The sequence below is a fragment of the Lipotes vexillifer genome, unplaced genomic scaffold, assembly GCF_000442215.2.
Source record: "Lipotes vexillifer unplaced genomic scaffold, Lipotes_vexillifer_v1.1 scaffold498, whole genome shotgun sequence".
Taxonomy (NCBI): Eukaryota; Metazoa; Chordata; class Mammalia; order Artiodactyla; family Lipotidae; genus Lipotes; species Lipotes vexillifer.
Genome location: NW_006793744.1, coordinates 1436189 through 1445940, shown reverse-complemented (window position 1 = coordinate 1445940; position 9752 = coordinate 1436189). Strand labels below are relative to the sequence as shown.

At 46.7% G+C, this 9752-nt stretch overlaps 1 protein-coding gene across 1 annotated transcript in view; it reads right to left on the bottom strand.

Annotated features, from left to right (window-relative positions):
- Nucleotides 1-9752, bottom strand: part of TRIM2 (tripartite motif containing 2) — a 59311-nt gene that overhangs the window by 30810 nt on the left and 18749 nt on the right. Inside the window, exon 5 of the mRNA XM_007466715.1 lies at nt 8885-9608. Within this exon, the coding sequence (XP_007466777.1) occupies nt 8885-9608 (724 nt within the window). The remainder of the gene's footprint in view (nt 1-8884; nt 9609-9752) is intronic.

Sequence of the window (9752 nt, the reverse complement as noted above, 5' to 3'; positions counted from 1 at the left end):
CCCTACACTCCTTCAGGACTGTTTTGCAGTTCAATATTAGAGTAAGACAATAACTCATTCACAGTGGGCATGCATTATGTTTTCAGGTGTGGGAGATGTCATATATCTCAACTTTGGAAAACCACAGTAGTTAGAGGACATTTTAGATGAAGAGGAATCGTCATGCAGTTGAAAAGGCAGGGGCATCAGAGTCACAGGTGGCTTGGGTTCCTTCCTGGGCTCTCCTGAGCCTCCATTCCTTCAAAGCTAAGGATGATTATATGTTGTCCTGGTAATTTGGCTCCTAAGGGGCAGGGGCTGTAGGTCTGGGGGAGGAGTTCTGATTTGTAGCATTGGCCCATTTCTATTGTGTAAATACTACCATCACGGCTGATTTCAACGAATTCAGTAAAGATGCAGACACAAAATTAACATACAAAGTTCAGTAGCGTTTCTATACACTAACAATGAATTTTCTGAAAAAGAAACAAAGATGTTGATCTCCCTGATAATAGCATCAAAAACAATAAGATACTTAAGAATAAATTTAACCAAGGAGTTTGTGAAAGATCTCTACTCTGAAAACTACAAGATATTGATGAAAGAAATTGAAAAAGACACAAATAAGTGGAAAGGTATTCTGTGTTCATGGACTGGAAGAATTAATATTGTTAAAATGTTAATACTACCAAAAGCCATCTATAGATTCAATGAAATTCCTATCAAGATTCCAATGGCAATCTTTACAGAAGTAGAAATAACATTCCTAAAATTTATATGGAACCACAAAAGACCCTGAATAGCCAAAGAAATTCTGAGAAAGAACAAAGCAGGGAGGCATCACACTCCCTGATTTCAAGCTATAATATAAGGATATAGTAATCAAAACAGTATGGTACTGGCATAAAAACAAACAAACCCATGGAACAGAGTCAAGAGCCAAGAAAATTACCCAAATATATACAGTCAACTAATATTTTGACAAGGGAGCCAAGAATACTCAAGAGAGAAAAAACTTCGTGCTAGGATAATTGAATATTCACATAAAAGAACGAAACTGGGGGCTTCCCTGGTGGCGCAGTGATTGAGAGTCTGCCTGCCGATGCAGGGGACACGGGTTCGTGCCCTGGTCCGGGAAGATCCCACATGCCACAGAGCGGCTAGGCCCGTGAGCCATTGGCCTAGCCAAGCTCATGGCTGAGCTTGTGCATCCGGATCCTGTGCTCCTCAACGGGAGAGGCCACAACAGTGAGAGGCCCATGTACTGCAAAAAAAAAAAAAAGAAAAAGAAAAAAGAAGAACGAAACTGGACCCCCGTCTTACACTATTAACAAAAATTAACTTGAAATGGATTAAATATAAGACCTGAAACAGGTCTAATTTCTTCCTAGAAGAAAACAGGAATAGAGTTCCCTGACTTGAGCTTTGGTAATGATTTTTTGGATATGACACCTAAAGCACAAGCAAGGGAAGCAAAAATAAACAAGTGGAACTATACCAAACTAAAACACTTCTGTCAATGAGCAAAAGAAACCATCAATAATGTGAAAAGGACTTCCCTGGTGGAGCAGTGGTTAAGAATCCGCCTGCCAATGCAGGGGACATGGGTTCGATCCCTGGTCCAGGAAGATCCCACATGCCGTGGAGCAACTAAGCCCATGCACCATAACTACTGAGCCCGCGCGCTAGAGCCCACGAGCCACAACCACTGAAGCCCATGCGCCCCAGAGCCCACAAGCCTCAGCTACTGAAGCCCACGTGCCTAGATCCCGTGCTCCAAACAAGAGAGGCTACTGCAACGAGAAGCCTGCACACCGCAACAAAGAGTAGTCCCAGCTCACCACAACTAGAGGAAGCCCACGTGCATCAACGAAGACCCAACGCAGCCAAAAATAAAATAAAATAAATTTGTAAAAATAATGTGAAAAGACAACCTACAGGATGGGCAAAAATATTTGCACACCATATATCTGATAAGGGGTTAATATCTAAAATACATAAAGAACTCATACAATTCAGTGGCAGAAAACTAAATAGCCCAATTAAAAAATGGGAAAAGGACCAGAATAGACATTTTTCCAAAGAAGATTCACCAAAGGCCACATGAAAAGATGCTCAACGTCACTAGTCATTAAGTAAATGCAAATTAAAAACACAACAAGATACCACCTCATGCCTGTGAGAATGGCCATCAACAAAAAGATAAGAAATAAAAAATGCTGGCATGGATGTGGACTGTTGGTCCTTGTGCACTGTTGGTGGGATGGTAAATTGGTACAGCCACTATGGAAAACAGTATAAAGGACCTTTGAAAATTAAAAATAGAGCTACCATATGATCCAGCTATTCCACTTCTGGGTATTTTTGCATAGGAAACAAAAACCCTAATTCGAAAAGATACATGCACTCCCATGTTCACAGAAGCACTATTTACAACATCCAAGACATGGAAACAACCTAAGTGTCCATCGATGGATGAATGGATAAAGAAGTTGTCGGCCGTGTGTGTGTGTGTGTATGAACATTATTCGGCCATAAAAGGGAGAAAAATCCTACCGTTTGCGACAACATGGGTGGACCTTGAATGTATTATGCTAAGTGAAATAAGTCAGACAGAAAAAGACAAATACTGTATGATCTCACTTATATGTGGAGTCTACAAAAAAACAAAAAACAAAAAACCAAACTCAGAAAAGAGATCAGACTTGGGGTTCAGAGGCAGAGGTTTGGAGAGGGGCAACTGGAGGTGAAGTAACTTCCCCAACTGCATGGGTAGGAAAGTGGCAGTGCTGGGGCTGGAACCCAAGGCTGTGTAGCCTCTGAGCCCACAGCTTTAACCATTCACTCTTCTACCTTACGCCCCTACATCACTCAAGTCAAACAGCTGGAAGTTCAATTTGGTCCTCAAGTCCTGCGCTCTCCCTCCTAAGCGTGTTATAAATCTGCCACGTCCCCTCTCCTCCAGCGCATCACTCTTATTTCTGGCACTTGTAACAGCTCACATGGACTACTGCAACAGGAAGCAGCTCCCTGCTTCCCGGGGGACATTGTCAGTAGATCCCCTAAAATGTCCCCAGCCTCTCTAAAAATCAATGTCTCAGCAAGTCACTACATTACATTACACTGTTCAGTGCCTCCCCATCACCCACATGGTTCTCAAACCTCAGTGTGCAGAAGCATCGTGGAGCTGGTAGAATGCAGATTCCTGGTCCCTCCTCTAGAGATTCTGATTCTGTAAATGCAGTATGGAATTCAGGAATTCTCATTTTTACCAAGCACCCCAAGGAATTCAAGTGCTTTATGGGAAACACAGGTATACAGAACAAAGTCTCAGCTCCTTTGCAAGGAAACAGAACCTCTTCTCTGCTATCTTACTTCGTTTAACACTCCGGGTAATGGAATCATTTACAGTTCCTCAAAACTACTTAGTTTCTCATCTTCTTTCCCTTCATCTGAACCTCCCTTTTCCTCCTTTCATCTGACACTTTCTCTTTCAAAGCCAACTTCGGTTTAGATGTCATCTCTAGATCCTTCCTTAACTCCCTGCTGCTTGCCAGCCTCATCCCCCACCTCACCCCAGCCTCTGAAGGTACGCATACTGAAGGTACCACATTTGTCACACGCCTGTCCCCTTCCAGACTATGGCCTCCTCTAGGTCAGGGTCAGAATCTCACCCTTCCCTTTATACCAGGACCCAGCCACGTATGAGGCACATAGTAGGAGCTCAAACAACAGGGGCCCATCTAACTACAGGGCTGGATAATCAGGGAGGAAGGTGAAAATGTGAGTCAAAATTACCCCTGAAAATCCTTTATATCGCACAGAAAGTGATGGTTCCCTTTCACAAATACACAAAATTAACACACGTTATTTAGGGTTGTTAAATGAATCCTAATACATGTTTTATGAAAACTATGTAGCTTACGACATGAAATCAGTGCCTCAAGAAGCTCAGTATGTGGGACCAGCTGAGAGAACAGCAGAACCCCAGTTGCCAGCTTATGTGTGTAGTTGGATTTGAATGAATTCTGACTTCAATACATGCAGAAGGGGAACTGTTCTAATCATGAATGTTCCAGTATCATGGAACAACCACCTAACAACCTGACTGTACAGTACAGACAAGCTTAGAGTCCTAAAACAAAGCTATAACTGTAAAAGAAAGTTGAACTTTTCTAATTTATATAAACTCTCCCCATACGTAGCCAACAGTATAGATTTTGAAAAGACGGGTTCTTAGAAGGCCAGTACTGTTTGTCTAATACTGCCTAGCACAGCCCTGTGCATGGGAATACATGTGATGATTGCCCTTGAGCTTAGTGCTTTGTTGCCTGGCCTGTGTGTCCCTGGGCTTCAAAACTGGAATCTGACAGTGGTAAGCAGGAAGTTAAATCATGCAGTAAGTCATGACTTGATTCGATTCAAATAGGCAAAGTACTTAGGCAAAGTGTTCTTGTGGGCTGGGGATTATAAATGATTAAAGATGTCATCTTTGACCTCAAGTAATGCGTAATATCATCAGGAAATAACACCTCAGTAGAAATAATAATCCATCACAGTGGATTCTAAAAGGACTTGAGGGAAGGATAAAATTGGGGAAAGAATTCACGGATGGAGGTGCCCAGGTGTGAAAGCATACAGGGTGTTCAAGGAGCTGTGGACTCCAACACTCACCTGTCCAGCTCCTCTCCCCAGTGCCCCCGCCACTTTCCACCCGTCTGACCTTTGTTCCCCCTGCATCTTCTCATGGATGTGTCCCCCCTAAAACATTAATCATGTTCACTCCTCTTCCCCTTGCCTTTGTCCTCCACACTGGTCCCTTGCCCAGGATACCATTTCAACTTGGATAAGTTGTATTGGTCCTTCACGTCTGGTTTAAATTCCTTCCTTCTCCTAATCCATGCTATTAGTATTGTGGCCTCTCCCGTTGCGGAGCACAGGCTCCGGACGCGCAGGCTCAGAGGCCATGGCTCACGGGCCTGGCCGCTCCGTGGCATGTGGGATCTTCCTGGACTGGGGCACGAACCCGTGTCCCCTGCAGGCGGACTCTCAACCTCTGCGCCACCAGGGAAGCCCTGGAGTTAAGATCTTTAAAGGTGATTAACTTAAAATGAGGCCATTAGGTGGAGGCCCTAACCCAATATTACTGGTGTCTTTCTAAGAAGAGGAAGAAACACCAGGGGTGTGCGTGCACAGAGGGACAACCATGGGAGGACAAAGCAGCCAGGAGGCGGCCGTCTGCAAGCCAAGAAGAGAGGCCTCCCAAGAAACCAACCGTGCCGCCACCTTGAGCTTGGACTTCCAGCCTCCAGAACTGTGAGAAAATAAATTTCTGTTGTTTAAGTCACCCAGTCTGTGGTATTTTGTTATGGCAGCTCCAGCATTAATAAACCTGGACCTAGTGCCGTATGCCAGGTACTGTTCTAAGCATTTCACAAATGCTTCAACATTTAAACACCTTCTCACCAGTGCCAGTGAATCACTACGGCTGCATTTCTCAATGGGTAGGAGGGGAGAAGAGTGTATCCCCTTCCCTCTAGGGTGGGAGCTGGTATTCAGAATAAATATAGTTGGGGGAAAAACACCCTAAGAGATATATCTCTTTTCTCAGGTGAGAATCACAGGTGGAAGGGTGATGATTGATAATTATAACAATAGTAAAATGATTGCCACCATTAACTGAGCAGTTACTGTACATAGGCAAATACCAGCCGTATTATAAGAATTCCTTCTCATTTCACCCCCACAGAAACCTTAAGAATTAATTAGGTAATATTTCATTCCCTTTATTTTACAGAGGAAGAAACCAGGTTAAGAAGGGGCAAGCCAGTTGTCAGCTGGCAAGGAGAATCAGAATCAGACCCAGATCTGGGCCTTTTTCCACTCTGCACACTGCCTGGGAAGTGGACTGGGGTCCCTTGGCTGGGGGAGGGGAGATTCTAAATGCAAGACAGAATTTGTTCTTAATGCAGATCAATGGGGAGCAGCAAGGTCAATTGTTTTAGAAGAAAAGGCAGCGAGGAACACCTAACAGCCTTAATAGCATGTGCAAAAACAATCGTTCTCTTTATTTAGCTCCTCCTACATGCCAGGCATTGAGCTTGGAACTGAGTCCTGAGAAGCTGATATTTTTATCTTTGCTTTTTATGGACATGGAAACTGAAGGCCAGGGAAGCTGAGAGACCTGGCCAAGGTTGAAATAAGTGGTAGAACCAGAGTGGCAGGCCTGGGAGGCTCCGATCCTGTGCCTGTCCTGGCCCACCCATGCTGCTTTCGCAGGTATCTCAATGGCTTCTGTACCCACACTGCATAAATGGCCAGTGAATGCATGAGGGCCTCCATGCCCTGAATGGAGAGTTTACTTGCCATATCATGGTCTTTACCAAGATTCACCCTAAAGAATAATATAGAATACTAAATAATAAAGAGAAATGAATAGTAATGGAGTGGCTTTTGCCCAAGAATGCTCCAAGGAGCCTTATTTTCCCAAGATGTTCCATGGAAAAAATTCTATGGTCAGACAAGTTTGGAAGTGCTGCCTGTTATCCCTCCACTGCCTTTGAGACTGCCAGTGTGGCAGTAAAAAAAAACAAACAAAAAACTATGCACATCAACAGATTCTAGAGGTACTACAGTAAAAAAAAAAATCTGACTCCTTCACTTAAGCTAAGCTTTCCCCAATCTTTCTGAACCACAGAATTGTTTTTCTACATGTGTCAGTGAACATACCTCGCAGCATCCTTTTAGATATACTACATTGTAGGACTGAAGAAGCAGAAAGAGAAGCAGGCTGGAGCCACTTTTGGATATGGTAGCTAACATGCAGACTTTTTTCTTAAGAATGATCAAACTGTGGGGACTCCCCTGGCAGTCCAGTGGCTAAGACTCCATGCTTCCACTGCAGGGGACATGGGTTCGATCCCTGACCAGGGAACTAAGATTCCCACATGCCGTGTGGAACAGCCAAAAAATAAATAAATTTTTAAAAAGAATTATCAAATTGTTGGTTGCTTACGTTTAGTTTTCTTTCTATTGAGAAAATAAACAGCTTCAAAAAATCTGACGCAACAAATCTGACAAGGGAAGGGCTATTTGCATTCCCAAATCTCGTGGCTCATCCTAAACCTTCTTGCTTCCGTTCCGCCCCAACCCCGTTCCATTTTCCAGGTTTCCACCCACCCCTTCCTCTTTGGGACTGCTCTCCAGCTACAGGCGACTGGACATGACAACTTGCAATGCACCATGTCCCTCACCACCAACCCCCCGTCCTTACAACGAGGAAGCAGTGACAGGAAGGCATCAGACCCTCTGCCCACAGTTATAGCCCACGCTGGCAGATTCCAGAGAGATGCGTGAACTTATGTGGTAGACGTATCTCTCTGCCTTGGGGTTAGGCAGGAGTACTCTAGACATTCGCACGGCGGGGTGGAGGGGAAGGTTGCCAACAGTTCCTTTAAAATGTCCAGATTATGTACACAGTGCTATATTTAAAATAGCACAGGGAACTCTACTCAGTATTAGGTAACAACCTAAATGGGAAAAGAATTTGAAAAACAATAGATATATGTATAACTTTGCTGTACACTTGAAACTAACACAACATTGTTAATCACCTATGCTCCAATATAAAATAAAAAGTAAAAAAAAAACAAAAAACCTGCTACCAAAAAAAACTCCAGATTATGAGTGCTGTGATTTTTCTAATTCTCTTTTTGCTTATTTTCAGTTTCTAATTTTCCATAATGAATGTGCAGCACTTTTGTGTTAAGGAGGAGGAGGTAAAGGGGGGAAGAACAGGAGAGAGGCGGGGGGGGGGGGGGGGAGAAGGAGGGAGGGATGAGGGAGGAGGAGGGGAAAATAAATCATAAAATCTCCGGAGAAGGAGACTGCATGAGCTCACCTAATAAAATACACGCGTATCTCGTCAGCCTTAGTTGTGACCTGCAAAGCTGCAATTTTCAACACTTTCCCAGTCACCCCTTAACCAAAGCAAAGCTCAGAATTCAGGTGCAGCGCCGCCTCCCCCTTACCCACGCGGAAGATCAGATCGTCTTCGATGGGATTCTCTTTTCGTTTCCCGGTGCTGTACATGCTAGCGGGTCTCTTCACAGCCTTCTGCTTCACATGACCGCTCCCCGGGGACTTCACGCGCCTCTTCACGCCCTCGGTGGTGGGGGACACGTCCGCCGACCGGATCACCTTCAGCTTAAACGGGCTGCCGCGGATGTGCTGATCGTAGAGCCGCAGGGACAGGGTGAAGTCGCCCTCTTTCTGTACTGTGTACAGGAACTCGTACGTGCCGTTCTTGTTGTCCAGGATCTCCCCGTCCGCCACGCTGCCGTCGGGCGTGCTCAGCTCCGCCGTGATGTAGGCGTTGCCCGTTTTGCACAGCTCGCCGTCTTTGTCCTTGGTTGTTATGGTAACGGACATGGGCTGCCCGATGATGGTCTGCCGCAGCCCCTCGCCCGTGGCCACCGTCTCGGAGGCGACGGCATTGGTGGTTAAAATCGTCCCGAGGTTGTGGATGGACTTCTTGAGCCCCTCGGTCTCCACGATGAAGTCCAGCTGGTCGTTTTCTCGCGGGTGCAGCGGAAAATCCTGGTCCGCCAGTTCGTTCAGCTTCTCGCTCATCTGCTTCTTCACAAGCAGCACCTCCGTCTCCGGAAGAACAGGAGAGAGGCGGGGTGGGGGGGAGGGAGAAGGAGGGAGGGATGAGGGAGGAGGAGGGGAAAATAAATCATAAAATCTCCGGAGAAGGAGACTGCATGAGCTCACCTAATAAAATACACGCGTATCTCGTCAGCCTTAGTTGTGACCTGCAAAGCTGCAATTTTCAACACTTTCCCAGTCACCCCTTAACCAAAGCAAAGCTCAGAATTCAGGTGCAGCGCCGCCTCCCCCTTACCCACGCGGAAGATCAGATCGTCTTCGATGGGATTCTCTTTTCGTTTCCCGGTGCTGTACATGCTAGCGGGTCTCTTCACAGCCTTCTGCTTCACATGACCGCTCCCCGGGGACTTCACGCGCCTCTTCACGCCCTCGGTGGTGGGGGACACGTCCGCCGACCGGATCACCTTCAGCTTAAACGGGCTGCCGCGGATGTGCTGATCGTAGAGCCGCAGGGACAGGGTGAAGTCGCCCTCTTTCTGTACTGTGTACAGGAACTCGTACGTGCCGTTCTTGTTGTCCAGGATCTCCCCGTCCGCCACGCTGCCGTCGGGCGTGCTCAGCTCCGCCGTGATGTAGGCGTTGCCCGTTTTGCACAGCTCGCCGTCTTTGTCCTTGGTTGTTATGGTAACGGACATGGGCTGCCCGATGATGGTCTGCCGCAGCCCCTCGCCCGTGGCCACCGTCTCGGAGGCGACGGCATTGGTGGTTAAAATCGTCCCGAGGTTGTGGATGGACTTCTTGAGCCCCTCGGTCTCCACGATGAAGTCCAGCTGGTCGTTTTCTCGCGGGTGCAGCGGAAAATCCTGGTCCGCCAGTTCGTTCAGCTTCTCGCTCATCTGCTTCTTCACAAGCAGCACCTCCGTCTCCGTGCCATGGTTGAGGGCCTGCGCCGTGAAGCTGCTGCAGCTCTTGATACTCTCCTGCCCCTCAAGCAGAGTATCCAGCTGCGACTGGAGGACCTGCGGGGAAACCAAGCCGGGTGAGCTCTTCCCAGGGCGCCCGGGCCCGCACCTGCCCGCGCTCTTGGCCCCCGGCAGGGGGTGTTCAGTTTAACCCAGGGAACCTCGTTCTCACGCTGAATCCTAAATCGCCTTACCAGTCCC